Here is a 16,367-nt window from a genome sequence, read left to right on the forward strand (position 1 = left end):
CACACACACACACACACACACACATACACACGACGCGTTACTCTGCGCTGTGCAAAACTCTGCATTTGAACAGTCAATAGCAAATACTTTAACTAATAACAAAACATACTTACAGTCGCTGATTCAGAAGCGCCAGATTGTCATAGCAAAGTCGGAATTGACCCTTTTTGTTTTTTTTTTTAGAAATAGCCTTTTTGCACATCCAGCCTTGTACTCTTCTAGGTTCAAAAAACTGTCGTCCATAAAATGCGTTGCACAAATTCGAACATCTGGGTTGTGCTGTTCTGTTGTAAATAAATCTTTACCAATGATTCCTAATTGCATCTACTTTCGGAAGGCCAAATAAAGTGCTTTTGCTTTCGCACTGAAACACACAGTGTCTCCCTGACATGGCTGCATCAACACTACTGCTGTTTCTGAAACCACGCCTTCTTTCTTTGCGTGCACGTTTGGGCGGCATTATGCTAATATTTCTACATATTGACGTAGATATGTGGGGGCGTGTTAGAACGAGGCGTTTTGGGTAGGCGTGGTTGACTCTTAACTTTTATAAAGAATATCTCTTTGGATTTGAGACTTTAGTCTTTGCAACTTTACAGATCTTCTTTATGCACCAAGAGCTTGTAACACTCCAAAGAGAAAGGAAAACTTGAAATCGCATCATATGACCCCTTTAACATATTAAAGGGAGAGTTCACCATCATCTACTCACCCAAAGTTGACAGTACCCTTTGACTTCCATAGTATTTTTCTGTATGGAAGTCGATGGCTACTGTTGTGTTCAACAGAAGAAATACATGTTTAGAACAACCTGAGGTTCATTTTTGGGAGAATTATACCTTTAAAGAATGGCTTAGCTCCTATTGGCGGAAACTACATCATTTTGGGGTCAAAAAAAAAAAAACATTTACTCTGGGCATTCATAAGTAGCCAATAGTTCAGACAAATAAATGCAAACAATAAATTGCAAATATTTTATTTCACAAGCTCCCCAAAAGTCACAGAATGGGAAAGGGAATGCTATCAAACAGCTATCCATAAAAAATACACTTTAGTATCTCTTGAAGCAAAACAAAGTAATGCAACACTCACAAGAATAAATGAAGACTCTACTCAATATAGGCCACTATGCTTTTTCAATTATACTTATTTCTTTAATGTATTATTCAGCCTATTCATTGACTCACCCTTCCTGCTGTCAATGAAGGGACTACTGGAGTTCACCGGCTCTTTGTCATTACTATATGCCCTAATCTAAAATTCATAGCTTCAGATTGAAAAAAAATTATGTACATCAACGAACAATTCCACAATGAAGTGCATTACCTGCGCCTCTCCCAGGAAATGTCATTTGATGAACACACGTAATCAAAAAATCAGGCCGAATAGTGGGAGAAAATCCAATTAACCAAAGCAGGAGCAGCTCTCTCGGGAAAATCTATATAGCATGAGGTAATTGGGAAACACCTAGTGTCAGATCCAGGGAGACCCCTGTTATTCCACAAACAATGGACCGTACACTAGCAGACGGATAGATCTATTCAAAACCACTGGTTTCGGTTAACAGACTATTGTGCAATACAAAATACAGTGCAATGTTCATATTGAACAAATTACTGATTCATATCACCCTTTTGATAACTTGAATATGCAATTAGTTACTTGAATTTTGGTTTTTAATGCCAACAATCTTCTTTATGTCACGGCGTGTTTTCGTCTCGGTGAAGGCGTAGTGTCCTAACAAGAGTCCATCATGCTGGAAAATTGGAAAACAGCAGCTGTGCTTTTTGCTACTTTAATTAATTCATGTTCTACTAGAATCCCAGGTGATCAGTTTTGCATATCTAATCGAGTGAAACCAAGAAGACCATGGAAAAAAAGCCCATCCACGAAGAATTTCAGCAAAATGAGTCTGTATATTTTAATAGTCCTCCAAGACTCTCCTTTAAGTCTGGGCGAGAAACCAAAATGCCCCTGAAGGATCCAGCTGGGCAACCAGGAAGCCCAAGCCTCATCTACTCGCTTCACGCTAGGATTTACACCAAGCAAAACATGTCATACTTGGACGGGCAAGCAAATGGGTATCCGTTTACATGTAAAATCAGATTCCCAAAGACGGAAGTGAAATTGGCCTTAAGGAATCTCTAAGCTAATTAGTTCGGATCTTGAGAGCAGAATGCGCCTGAAACTGGATCGGATGCAAAGAACGCTTAGGTTTGTGATGCCTTCTTGTTATTTATTGAGCATTACTAGCTGTTTATTCTAGCATAAAACTTGCATGAGTGGTAATCTGCACTGAGAGTCTTAGTAAACCAAGGATTTGCTTTCAAATAAAACTAAATAAAGCAAATCACATTCTTACATCAACACCAAAACTCTGGCATCATTTTTCTCATGCTTCATTGCTATAAAGTCTAAAATTATCCTCAAGCTTTGTGGTCAGCACATGCATTTGCAAGCAGTCATAAAGTAGACACACAAATCTCAGCACAAGTCAATTAAGCAGCCATTGCACCTGGTGCTATGCTATTGGGCCATATGCCAAGGGACGTGCATGGCCTCAGCGGACCATAAATCACTGGATAATGTGCAGCATGGCCAAGGTGAAAGTGGTCCAAGTTTCTCCTTTAGCATGAAAATAAAACTCTAAAAAGATTAAAAAGCTGCAAACCACACTTGAAGAATCAAATACAGACACAATCCTGTTTGGAAACTGAAATATTTGAAAGCAAATTAGGAGCATTTAGGAAAAGATCAAGCACCTTTAAATTTAGGAAACGCTGTAGTTATACATAAGATATTATCTATCACCTCAAATCAAAGCACCAACCTTTTTCTGATCTTCCAGACCATGAATCACCTGCTTCCGTTTTGGGGGCTGAGATGTAGACGCCTCAGCTCCCTTCTCAGACATCTTCCAAAAACACTCCTTGAAGTATCCGCTGCACTTCTTCAAAAACAAATCCAACGCTCTCCGACCGGTTCCAGTATTCCCAAATCCAAAGTCCCTATGCAAGCAAGCTAATTCCCTTTGCCACAGTAATGTCCATTCATTCGTGCAATTCATTGAGTCTGGGGTAGGACAGACGTGTGATCACACCATGGTGCATCCCTTCAGATGAAGCCCAGCACGGCTGCTCTGTGACACACATACATTATATATACTTTTCTCTCATTTGAGTGCATTTGTCTTCTGAAATAAGAAGGAAGTCGAGATGTGTCCTAGCTCACGTAACAGCCTGGTTCACTGAGTTTTTACCCCCGGTGACCTGCTGTAGTAGTAGCAGCCGGAAGTCTGACTCCGCCTCCTGTCTGGTCCCTCCAGCTGTGATTGGCGGAGAGGCAAGCGGAGGCGGGGCGGTGTGTAGCGCGCTGTGTTCAGTATCTAGGCGGGACAAATGTCAGACTGATCAAATAAACTTGTTTTACTCCCTAGGAAACGGCCACATACAACTTTTCCTCAGCTATGCATCAAAAGCTGTTTGTTTTCTCTCCGTATTAATTTTTTTTGTTACATTAAAGTGACTTTTAATTATTAAGAGTTAATTTACTGAAGTGTTGGATCCGATATTATTGGAGACCTGGAACTGTATACGTGTAAAACTTACCTGTACACTATTCCTACGGATTTATAGGCACGACTGATGTCGAGTAGTATGTGAAAGTGGTACATTTCTCTTTTTGGGTGAGTAGCTTTTAAATTTTATCATGTTTTTTTTTGTAGTTTTAAAGTTACTCAATGGAGACTGGAGAGAAGTGTAATGTTATGTGGTTGGCTGTAAGCTTACGGACTTAGCTGGCTTCAGGCTCGTTTTGGCTCAACATATCCGCTTTAGTTAATAAAATTAATCGACAGATAATGTGTGTCCGTATAATATAATACGTACGTTAATTTCATCCAATATCATACATTTAGGACACATGCCAGACTGGCGGCTCTTGGTAGTTTCGAACCCGCGCTAACTTGCTGTGAAACCCCTAATTTTGTACTGTTATGAGCCAACGTGACTACAATCTTGATCTAGGTGCATACGTATATTTATATAATTAGCTCCTGAGCGATAATTATGTACGTTATGCTCCATAAACTTATTATACAGCACGTAACGTTAGCAAATGAGTTATTAGCTACCTCTCCTGGTACTCTGGTCATTTTAAAAACTGCTTAATAGTTTATATAGACTGTTTGAATTGTTCAAAGCGCACGACCATCGGGCAGCTAAACGATTTCTTTAAAGTCGTGTTAAAGTTAGTAACTTCCGGATTATATCTTTTGCAATCGGCCAGATTCCGCGCCAAGATTTCAAAAAGTGTGGAGGCGCGCGGGACGTGGTGAAGTCCCGCCTCCCCGCGCCGCACTTATTGGCTGCTGTCAGTTGGGGGCGTGTTTTCGTACGAGTTCTGCGTAGCCATTCGATGGAACGCTTGTCAGTTATTGCTAAGCGCAAAAAAAATCAACACTGTAATTTCAAATCATAATACTTTTTAATTTATGCGCATTGATTAACATCTGTTAAGTTTTAAAAATAAGTTTTAGCTGAGCGAGAAATTGTTGAACGTTATACCCGGACTGATCTTCACAATGTTGTCTCCAAGAATGTATAATGCTGTAAAGAAACGGTAGAAGTCATTTTCCTGATGATCTGAAAGCTTCCAAATGACACAGCGGCATGTTCTTGCAGCTTTACATCACAGTCGGGTCTTGTAAAATCCAAAGATGGTATTTTTGCTCCAGAATTGGTCTTCTGACCCGCATGCACCTAATGTAAAGAAGGAAAAAAAACTAAGCGAAACTAAATACAGTACAGGCAACTTGTCATATAGTGAGATGTACATATGCAAATGCATTATATTTTGTTCTAACTACAACTTGAATGAGAAAGACTGAGATGGTGCTAAACAAGCATGATTGCATACATTGATATTTATTTATTATATATTACAATATATCACAATTCATCATAAAACATCCAATAAACAACTAATAGTCAAAAAGGCATTGGTCTAAATAAACTTTTCACCCTAAAACACAAATTTTACAGTTGAGATCTTGTGCAAGTTTGATTTCGATAACAATTTGCTCATACGTAAACGCAACACAAACAAATAATCATCTGAAGATTTGTTTTAAAATACTTTAAAACATTATTCTGACTTTTGCCATTTTTAATATGGATAAAGACTCTTAATTTAAGTAATCATATCTCTGCCATGCAGCCCCTCCTTCATAACACTCGCATTGTAGTCGAGATCCGTTGTTTCTTAAGTGACTCAATATAAAAATGTAACATTGCACAACAATTCAGACCGCACCGCTTATAGATAAGGTGTGATAAAGCGTATTCAACTCCGAAGCAGCTATTTAATGACGACAGACCAGAGAATAAAAGAGACAACTCACCCCAAACAAGAGCGCAGAGTGTCCGCGGAGGGATGCGGAGAGGAGCAGCAGTGGCAGGCAGTGCACGCGGGACCACCGTGGCTTCAATCCATCACATTACGTCTTTTCTCGCCGCTTCATACCGCTGAACGTCTCCATGGAAACGTCCTCAGCGAAAGCGCACAGTGCCATCTGGCGGCAGACAAGGGCAGAGTCGCAAGAGATATTTGATGCATCAACAATATAGCCCTACCGTACTGCAAAAATGACATGATTAATAGTAAGATCTCATAGTTTAACGAAAAACTGCTGCGAAAAATCAACTGACCTGTTGCGAAAAAGTCAATGAATAAAAACAATGCGTACAAAAAAATTTAAATTGTATACTTTTACTTTACTTTTACTTTTAGTCATTTAGCAGACGCTTTTATCCAAAGCGACTTACAAATAAGAAAAAGTAATTAAAACTAAAAGCTAAAACTCTATAAATACTGTATATACACACACATTTAAGAAAATAAAAGAAATTAAATAAAAATTACAAATGCATACAGCATTTCAAAACTAAACATTTAAATGAAAACAAAAAAAATTAAGCTAAAAACAATTCAAAATATTAAAAGAACAAAAGGTATGAGTATAATAATGATTCTAACATAACACTAAGCCAAACACCAAAAAACAACTACATATGTGTATGTACAGCCACACACATATACATGTACATATATATAAATACATTCAATATATATATATATAATTTCATTTCCATTTTGTATGTTGAAGTACTGAAATAACTCAAATTAAATAAAAGTAAAACTTAATAAAAAGCCTATATAGACATAATAAAAAAACTAATAAAATGACAACATGACTACAACTGTAACTAAAACTAAAATAGATAACTAATACAAATCAAACTACATTAGTTTATCAGTAATCCTAAAAAAAATAACACTGAGGCAAACACACATGCTAAAATAACAACAACTTACGGACACATAGTAAGAAATGGTTATAAAAAACTGAAACAGAAGTGAAACAAGTAGTAGGAAAGAGGAGAAATAAAAAGCGATACTTATCCTTTGCCGGTGTCCTGCCCGGTGGAGTCGCACGGTAGAGTCGATGGTCTTTACACTCTTCGGTCTGCACACGACCGCTTCCGCGGTAAACTAAGCTTCTTTTTAATTAGTTTAACAAAACTCAAATTAAATTCAGCTGGACACACTTTCCTGTTTATCACAACAAATGGCCAAGCAAAGCGCACGACACTGACAAGGTACGCGATACAGTACGAGACCAAACGCCATTTCAGCACGTCTCCACAGTAAACAAAACAAGCGTTTCCTAGCAACGACAACTGCGCTAAACACTGAGACAAGAAATAAATACACTTACAAGCTGCTTTTAACTTCTGCTGATTGACTGCTTCTCACAAAGACTATTTCTTTACACTGTTTTGCTGGCGCTTGAACACACTTTCCTGTTTATCCCAACAAATGGCCAAGCAAAGCGCACGACACTGACAAGGTACGCAATACAGTACGAGACCAAACGCGATTTCAGCACGTCTCCACACAGTAAACAAAACAAGCGTTTCCTAGCAACGACAACTGCGCTAAACACTGAGACAAGAAATAAATACACTTACAAGCTGCTTTTAACTTCTGCTGATTGACTGCTTCTCACAAAGACTATTTCTTTACACTGTTTTGCTGGCGCTTGAACACACTTTCCTGTTTATCACAACAAATGGCCAAGCAAAGCGCACAACACTGACAAGGTACGCGATACAGTACGAGACCAAACGCCATTTCAGCACGTCTCCACAGTAAACAAAACAAGCGTATTGAAATATGTTTCAAATTCACACTGAATGCATTTATGAAATCGCAAAATTGATCAAAGAAATCGCGATGGTTTTTTTTTGTCCATATCGCACAGCCCTAATCCCCATTCATGTCACCCATCCGCGTTTGTACAAGTTCCCGTGATCGTAAACGCCTGGCTGGTCAGGTTTGGTGAGGCTTTCTCCAAACTGGCCAAATACAAACGACTGGGGAGAAGTGTAATGTTATGTGGTTAGCTGTAAGCTTGCGGGCTAACGCTAGCTGGTTTCAGGCTTGTTTTGGCTTAACATATCCGCTTTAGTTAATAAAATTAATCGACAGATAATGTGTGTCCGTATAATATAATACGTACGTTAATTTCATCCAATATCATACATTTAGGACACATGCCAGACTGGCGGCTCTTGGTAGTTTCGAACCCGCGCTAACTTGCTGTGAAACCCCTAATTTTGTACTGTTATGAGCCAACGTGACTACAATCTTGATCTAGGTGCATACGTATATTTATATAATTAGCTCCTGAGCGATAATTATGTACGTTATGCTCCATAAACTTATTATACAGCACGTAACGTTAGCAAATGAGTTATTAGCTACCTCTCCTGGTACTCTGGTCATTTTAAAAACTGCTTAATAGTTTATATAGACTGTTTGAATTGTTCAAAGCGCACGACCATCGGGCAGCTAAACGATTTCTTTAAAGTCGTGTTAAAGTTAGTAACTTCCGGATTATATCTTTTGCAATCGGCCAGATTCCGCGCCAAGATTTCAAAAAGTGTGGAGGCGCGCGGGACGTGGTGAAGTCCCGCCTCCCCGCGCCGCACTTATTGGCTGCTGTCAGTTGGGGGCGTGTTTTCGTACGAGTTCTGCGTAGCCATTCGATGGAACGCTTGTCAGTTATTGCTAAGCGCAAAAAAAATCAACACTGTAATTTCAAATCATAATACTTTTTAATTTATGCGCATTGATTAACATCTGTTAAGTTTTAAAAATAAGTTTTAGCTGAGCGAGAAATTGTTGAACGTTATACCCGGACTGATCTTCACAATGTTGTCTCCAAGAATGTATAATGCTGTAAAGAAACGGTAGGACTGCTTTATTGAATGTAAATAATAATAAATGAACGTTGATTTTTGTAACGTTGCCTCGTGTGTTCTTTTCTTTAGGTGGAAAATGTCCAGTACATTATCAGAAGGTCAAAAACTAATCAGGAAACCTTTAAGAAGTCCATTCAAGGAAAGATCAGCAAATGACAAGGTCAGTTATAAATATATTGGCTTGGCAGATATTATTGTCAGCAAAAGAATGATTTGAAGAACCTATACAATTAACTTGTCATACTCTAGATTAGGGGTCTCCAAACTCGGTCCTGGAGGGCCACTGTCCTGCAGAGTTTAGCGCCAACCCTAATCAAACACACCTAAACCAGCTAATCAAAGTCTTACTAGGTATACTTGAAACGTCCAGGCAGATGTGTTGAGGCAAGTTGGAGCTAAACTCTGCAGGACACCGGCACTCCAGGACCAAGTTTGGAGACCCCTGCTCTAGTGCAAACAGTCCAAACAAGGGCCTGCAGGACAAAGTTGGTCTGTGTTGACCTTTGATTTGTCCGGCCATATCATATCACAAGAGGAGGGGAAAATAGGACGAAAAAAACAAGCCATCAATGCACATCTTCATTTGTTATTTAACTTTCTGTGTTAATATTTTTTGTATAATTTTTGCACTGAAATGTAGAGAATAAAAATGTTTTAATGTAATAGAGTTGAATATATTGCAACAATTATTTTTGCCCCACAACACTCATTCTAGTTTGGTTTCTTGCCCTTTGTAATAAAAGGTTTGGGTAACTCTACTCTAGAAGTATTTCTTGAAAAAGAGTGTGATTATGATCATCAAGACCTCATGTGTTTTCTATGAAATAGGGGCATGTTTTTGTGGAACCACAAACACCACTAAAAAACGCAAGTAAGGCTTCAGAAGCTGCGTTACTGGGGAGTCATAAGAACATGGGGCCCCTGACAACACCTACTAAGGGTCTTGAGGCACCGTCAAGCGAACCCTGGACACCCACCTCCAACCTGAAGATGCTCATCAGTGCAGCCAGTCCGGAGATTCGCAACCGCGACAAAGAACGTGTCGTAGACAGCGGTGAATCAGAAAACTCACAGGTATCAGTAAAAGTCTGTGCATGACATGCATCTCCCACTGTTTGTTGATTTACTATCCGTGTTGATAAAATGTTTTGATATATGCGTGTTTTTCATTGTCGTGCCACACAGGAGCCTGAACAAGGAGAAGAAGTAGAAAAGCTCCAGATAAGTCGTAAAGACAAAAGTCTGGGTTTGCTGTGTTACAAATTTATTGCGAGGTACCCAAACTACCCCAATCCCGCTGTAAACAATGACATCAGCCTCGACGATGTGGCGACAGAACTAAGTAAGTCATTCAATGCTCACACAAAACGACTTATTTCAGTCATCAAGCCGTGTTTCATCAATCCTAATTGCCTCTCAGATGTGGAACGACGTCGCATCTATGACATCATGAACGTTCTCGAGAGCCTAAACATGGTCAGCCGGCTGGCTAAGAACCGCTACACGTGGCATGGCCGGGTGAAACTTGCGCAAACACTTGCCATGCTGAAGCAAGCTGGCAAAGAGAACCGCTACGGCCAACTGATGCAGCAGATCCGTCAAAGGAGCCTAGAGCGAGAAGAGGGAGAGTTCGACTTGGACGGAGAGGAGAAGGAGAATGAAGAAATGTCTAGTTTTGAAATGGATGGAGACTCTGGTCAAGCAGAGCTTTCAGGAGCAGATCCTAAAGCAGGTAACATAATGTCCAGCCATCTACTTTAGGCAATACTGTGTTATTTAATCTATCTTTGCATGATAGAAAGCCATTAGGTCTCATTTACAAATAATTGTGTGGATTATTTTGCATTTGTACAAACAAGAATTTCTCATGAAAAAATCCCTAATTCATTACACATGCATACACACATGAATTTGTTCTTAATTTCATTGTAACATTAATGTTTTATTCTTGAAATTAAAAAAAGTTGCATATAAGTCACATTTTATTAGATTGTTCAGAAATAATGTAAAATACCGTATGTTTTGCAAGCTTGATGTTAATTGCATTATATAAGTCACTTTGCAATGTAATTGCAGCACATTCCAACTTTTTTTTTTAATGCATTTTACACAGACAAATCTTGCAGCTCATCCTATAATGCAGCTTTTCTTATTCTTCACTGTATATGATGAAATATATTTAAAACTTAACAGGATTTAAAACTTAAGAGTATGTGATTTTTACATATGTGTGATTTCAATGAATCCTATTTTTCTTTTCTTTTTTATTTAGAATACATTTTAGTATTAAAGAGACCCACTGACCTTGCTTTTTTTCTGCAGCTTCTGCGAACAGTCGTAAAGACAAATCTCTGAGAGTGATGAGTCAGAAGTTCGTCATGTTGTTCTTGGTGTCCAGCCCTCCTGTGGTCAGTCTCGAAATAGCTGCCAAGATCCTAATCGGTGAAGATCACATGGTGGATCAGGACAAAAACAAGTTCAAAAGTGAGTGCTGCTCTCATCATACATATAAAAAAAACACTTTGAATCATTATTTATAGTGGATGGCACATATGTTATCCATTTCATTTGGTGGTTGAAAACAGATACAAATCTTGCAAAAAGTGCATTAACAAGTGCACTCAACCAATAAAAACTGCTTTGAAGAAACTAATTCATTAATGCTTGAGTCTAAAACTCATCTGTAATTTAACTGTCTGTACATTGAAGATGGAATTGATTATCTCTTTTCTGATGGCAGCTAAGATCCGCAGACTTTATGACATTGCAAATGTTCTGAGCAGCCTAGAGCTGATAAAGAAAGTGCATGTGACTGAGGATAGAGGAAGAAAGCCTGCTTTCAAGTGGACTGGGCCAGAAAACTTACCATCATTAAAGAGTGAGTGTACCATGTTTCACATGAAATCGTTCATGATCCTACTTGTAGTGTTTATTTTAAGCAGTCTGCATATGTTCTTCTGTAATTTATTGTTATTGGTTATGTTTGTTTTACAGACCTGGGGACCTCAACTTCATCATCAGCATCACAGGCTCTGGAGTCTCGTTCCTCTGTTGACAACTGTGCTAAAAATCTATTTTCCTCACCCGGAACAAAGCGAGGTTTTACTCGACATAATTCCTTAGTCAAGTTGGTAAAGAGCATACAAGATGACCGCAGAAAAATCAGCTCTGCACCTTCTAGTCCAGTTAAAATGAGAGGTGAGCCATAACTGTTTCATCGTGAGCAAGCAGCCAACTAATAGTCTTCTGTTTTCTGTGGGGATTTTCTACTTTCAGATGTCATCTGGTTGAAATCTCAAGACTCAAGTTTGCCTCCCAGCATGAGATTGTCTTTTTGAAATCTGACCACACAGACAAAATTATTTTTGGGGACTTCTTGTTACAATTAAAAGCCTAACATGGAACACTGAAGACTGCAGTAATGGCTGCTGAAAATTCAGCTTTGCCATCACAGGAATAAATTACATTTATATTAAAATAGAAAACAGTTACTTTAAATTGTTAAAATAATAGTTTATGTATTTTAGATAAAATAAATGCTTTAAAATGAATTTACATAGACAAATGCAGCCTTTGTGAGCATAAGAGACTTCAAAAACCCCAAACTTTTATCGATTTAGTAACATCCCTAGACTTTCACTACACCTGAAAACTAATGTCCTATCTCTTGTGTTATAGGTGATTCTGCAAATGGTGACTTTTACACAAACAAAATGGCTCATCTGGCTGCTATCTGCAAAAAGCAACTAGATGAACAATCAACGTAAGTAAACTTGTGTTTCTTAAGACCGGGACACCAAGCCGATGGTCGTCCAACGTCAGGCCCTCGGCGAGCATCTGTCGGGCTAGTTTTTGTGAAGTGTTCCACACATCAGCTCACGTCGGCGGCAGTTTGCCCGATTCAACGTGTTGAATCAGCTTTGGGCCGTCAGTGAGAGTGAGATCTCTGATTGGATGCTAGGTTTAGCGAATGTGTCAGTGCCCAAGAATTAAAGAGAAAGTGATGAAAACGAGCAAGTAAATGAAGGCGGCACAGACAGAAGGCTGTTCTAATGTTACGTGATCTTACCCAAGCATTCCAATATGCGAATATTTTCATTACAACATGAACCGCTTAAAATGAAAGTTATCAACATGACAGATATTCAAAATGGTAAGCAAGCGCTGCTTTGTTTACATATCGTATATATCTGCGTATGTCTCGTATATCCTTGTTTCAGTTTCTCCTTTTGAATGACTAATACATACTATTGATAGCTGCTGATATAGACAGTTAATTCCTCTCACGCAGGCGCAGAACGCCCGTGTTAGTTTGCAGACGGATGTAGTCTGAGCATTTTTTTTATTTGGTCTAGTCGCTGCTAGTTCTTTGAAGTCGGCTTGGTGTGTTCCCTTAGAACAGAAAAAATACAATTAAATACCCATTTCAGACATAACACCTGTGGACTGGTCTTCCAGGGTCCATCGTATTCAGCCTAAGAATGAGGTGACAGATGCTCTGAATGGAAGCACTTCACAAGTATCTGAACTACCTGAATCCACGTCTGCTAGCAATCATCAGTCTCATGGGCCTTCGGAAATGCAGATCCCAGTTCTTCCACCAGGGGCAATTCCATATCTTTCTACCACGTGCTCCCCGATCATCCCGTTTCTGATACCTCAGCACCAGGCAGGCGGGTCATATGCTGTTTACATGCACCCCACCTCTCTCAGACCGCAGCCCACCAGCCTAGCAGTCCGTTCGATGACATTTGAAAGCCCAGGAAGTGCAAACACAAAGACATCACTGGCTGCTACGACTAGCAGTAACCAAACCAACCAACCATCATCACACGGTAAAGAGCCGACAAGTCCCTCAACCGTTAAACGAGCATGTGGAGAAAAGAGCTTAGCAGGAAGTCCATCTAAACTGCAGCGGATAGAGCCAAGGGTGAGGTTATTTGTTTTTATTTATTGTTATATTTAATATAAGAAATAAGCATGATCACATACTGAATTAAATGTTTGAACTGGCATTTTAAGTCTGAATTGTCTTAAATTAACTGCTCAATACCTGCATTTTATGTGCTGATGTTACATGGATAAACAGTTTCAACATTCTGGTGTGCATTTGCTTTTCAGAGTGTTTCTCCAAAACTGTGTGAGATTCTGCAAGCCCGCCTAAAGGCCCGTAGAGGGGCTTTTGCCTCCACCCGGCCTTCCCCGAGAGCCCTGCACCTGGAGTTCTCCAAACCCTCTGAGAATCAGCCTCCCTCACTAATCACCGGCACAGCGCCTCTGGAGCACAGCTTGGAGACCTTCCTGGAGAAGGTTCAGACCTCCGACAATGAGGCCGGGCTGACGCTTGACAGACCACCACAATCACAGGCCCAGAAGCTCAGCGTTCCCTTTCAGGATGTGGTGCTGCCATCTGGACCCACACATACAGAGGTAAGAGTACTACATACTACACTCTATGTGTGCAGGAACACTACACGTGTGCACCTTGTCTGTCTGATCTTCAAAATTCCTCATGCTGGAATGATCCAAATTGTTTTTAGTTTTTTTTTTCTATTTTCACATGAGTTCTGGTCTTGACCCTAATTTCTCTCATTTGCATCAGACTTTGATCTCCGCAGGTTATTTGATTCCGATTTCCCAGCAGTCCATTGTGAACTTCAGAGATCCACAATACTCCACTGGAGAAAGCTCTAAAGCCTCCACACCAACGTACAACATCTATCACACCCCAACAGCAGGTATGCCAGCACCCAAGGTAACACATAAAAGTGTATATAATTATAGGAGGAGAAAAGCTATTCTTTCTAGTTATATTTCCTTGACTAAATATAGATTTTCGGTAGAGTAAAACCTGTTTTTGAGATTCGATTTGTGAGTAAATTGTTCAAGTTTTAGTTTTTTTTTTACTTGACACCATTTTCAACTAAAAACAGAATTTTTTTAATGTGTTTTGCCCGTTTATTACTCATTAACAGCGTTTTGGGGGCCTGAAAACAGAAACTTTTAAAAACAGGTTTCAAAGAGCATGTTTTTGAAAACGGTACTGTTATTGTCTCCGTGTAAACTACGATAATGTGAATTTGTGAAATACGGTGACGTCATGTGAATGTGTATTACATGTTCAGTCTATAAGAATGAGAAAATACTTTTTTTTTTTAACAAAGTGACAACCACTGGCCTGGCATGCATAATACTGAATGATTAATTAGTGAATCTAGTCTGATTTTGAAAAATACTTATCTAATAACCAAACAACTAGAAATATCAAGGATATTCAGTGCTCAAAAAGTTTTGGAACTCAGATGAGACCTGTGAGAACTCAATTTGGCCCAAATTTGAGATAATGTCAAATAGTCCAAAATGTTTTACAATAAGCTACTATGATGCATAAAAAAGTGATGCAACTGACAATAATAAGCCCAAATGTGGGAAAAAAATGTTACAATAATAATAATAATTCCTGGTTTTGGACAAAATTGTTTTGGAGGACCAATGTCATTGACCGAAAGTAACATTTAATTAAGTGCTTCTCTGATGGCGCATTTTTTAATTTAGCAATATGTAAAATTTGTTCAGCTGAAATAACTTTTAATACGACTAGTTTAATTGATCACCTAAGATAATGACAACCTGAACAGCATGAGTTTCAAGAAAGAAATCATTAAGGTGCATCACTTTGGTTCATTCATTGCTATTCATTGATTGCTTACTATTAATAATAGTAAGCAAGTGTGTGCTGCATATTTTTGTGCTTGTTAGGTTTGTTAGCTTAGCAACATTCAGTAGTTATGTTTCCATCACCCTGTTTTTGTGCGCCTTTTGAAGTATCGCATCAGAAACAAGTGATGGAAATGCCAAAAAAATTTTACGTTCGCTTGAGGAGGTTTTTGACTTGAACACGTTAATGTGAATAATGGAAGTAGCGAACATTAAACCCACGTGACTAATCAGCTGCTTCAAATTAGTCCGATCGGCTGGTGTCTTTCCATTTTTTTTATTTACTGTTGGTTACTAGGTTACCAATACCACCGTCAGCCACTCGAACAACTTGATGGAAATGCACCTAATTCACAATTGGATGGAAACCCAGCTAGTGAGCATTAGCTGAGTTACGAGGTTCTTGTGCGGAGCACTATTCATGTGTCAATGAAATGCAGGTAAACTTGCATGTGATGAATCGATCAATCACAGATGTATCCGTTCTTTGCAGGTTCCAGACCTCCTCTTCCTCAAGAAATCACCCCCACCCGACTCCCTCTGAACCGGATACCGTCCATCTTTCCCTTCCCTTCTCAAGGGCATCGCATCCACAGCCCCAGTCCTGCCATTCTCAACTTCACCCTGCAGAATCTGGGCCTTATCCCCGGCACCAGCACACCAAACTCCACTCCTGAACAGGCCAGCTCGCTTCCATCTCCCCACCCGGGGCTCCCTCCACAGAGCATGATCTTTGTGAAGCCCATCTCACCTGCCCGAGGTCTGCAGCCGGCCTCCATACACGGACAGCCCGTCACCCTCATCAGCATACCACAGGTACAGCCACTGCCAACTATGCAACAATATGGAAAAAAGTATAGCGTTAAGGGATAATGTACAGTCAGCAATCCACTGTTGTAAAAATCAAAGTCATTTCATCGGATTTGTAAGTTAAATCATTTATAAATCTACGCAAACACAGGAGAATACATCGCGGTTTTAAAATAAAAGCTCAAACCCTCACTCTGAGTTTACACGTTTTGATGTCCACATATTCTTTTAATGAATTAACAGTGGCTATAGCATTTCTGTCCTGAAGAAATGGCCAAATATTAAAGTTTAAGTGGACATTTGAATGAAATGGTGCTTGGTCAATATTAAACAAGGATTAGATCGCACAGCAATGTGTAAAAACAATCGTCAGGCCGTTGGTGCCCCCTGCAGGCCTTTGCTGTAATGCATACTGTACATTAGCTCTATTCACTGATCTATAATAGAGATTATATTATAATTATATATAGATCAGTGGCTCTATTACATTATAATACAGTATTTTAACAGTTT

The 16,367-nt window shown here is 39.3% G+C and overlaps 1 protein-coding gene across 2 annotated transcripts in view; it reads left to right on the plus strand.

The window, feature by feature from the left end:
- Positions 1 to 3,448: 3,448 nt before the first annotated feature.
- Positions 3,449 to 16,367, plus strand: part of LOC107719785 (transcription factor E2F8-like) — a 14,838-nt gene continuing 1,919 nt past the window's right edge. Inside the window, exons 1-13 of one of the 2 annotated variants that reach the window (XM_016527301.1) lie at positions 8,244 to 8,315; positions 8,397 to 8,487; positions 9,156 to 9,401; positions 9,513 to 9,669; positions 9,748 to 10,059; positions 10,650 to 10,811; positions 11,068 to 11,205; positions 11,322 to 11,525; positions 12,006 to 12,090; positions 12,786 to 13,257; positions 13,449 to 13,757; positions 13,930 to 14,065; positions 15,538 to 15,860. In XM_016527301.1, coding sequence (XP_016382787.1) covers positions 8,278 to 8,315; positions 8,397 to 8,487; positions 9,156 to 9,401; positions 9,513 to 9,669; positions 9,748 to 10,059; positions 10,650 to 10,811; positions 11,068 to 11,205; positions 11,322 to 11,525; positions 12,006 to 12,090; positions 12,786 to 13,257; positions 13,449 to 13,757; positions 13,930 to 14,065; positions 15,538 to 15,860 — 2,673 coding nt within the window. In that variant the 5' untranslated portion in view covers positions 8,244 to 8,277. Of the gene's footprint in view, positions 3,686 to 8,243; positions 8,316 to 8,396; positions 8,488 to 9,155; positions 9,402 to 9,512; positions 10,060 to 10,649; positions 10,812 to 11,067; positions 11,206 to 11,321; positions 11,526 to 12,005; positions 12,091 to 12,785; positions 13,258 to 13,448; positions 13,758 to 13,929; positions 14,066 to 15,537; positions 15,861 to 16,367 lie in introns of those variants that run through there. The other variant, XM_016527300.1, reaches the window with a different exon arrangement.

This window comes from Sinocyclocheilus rhinocerous, unplaced genomic scaffold (genome assembly GCF_001515625.1).
Source record: "Sinocyclocheilus rhinocerous isolate Xijiao unplaced genomic scaffold, SAMN03320098_v1.1 scaffold60, whole genome shotgun sequence".
Classification (NCBI taxonomy): domain Eukaryota; kingdom Metazoa; phylum Chordata; class Actinopteri; order Cypriniformes; family Cyprinidae; genus Sinocyclocheilus; species Sinocyclocheilus rhinocerous.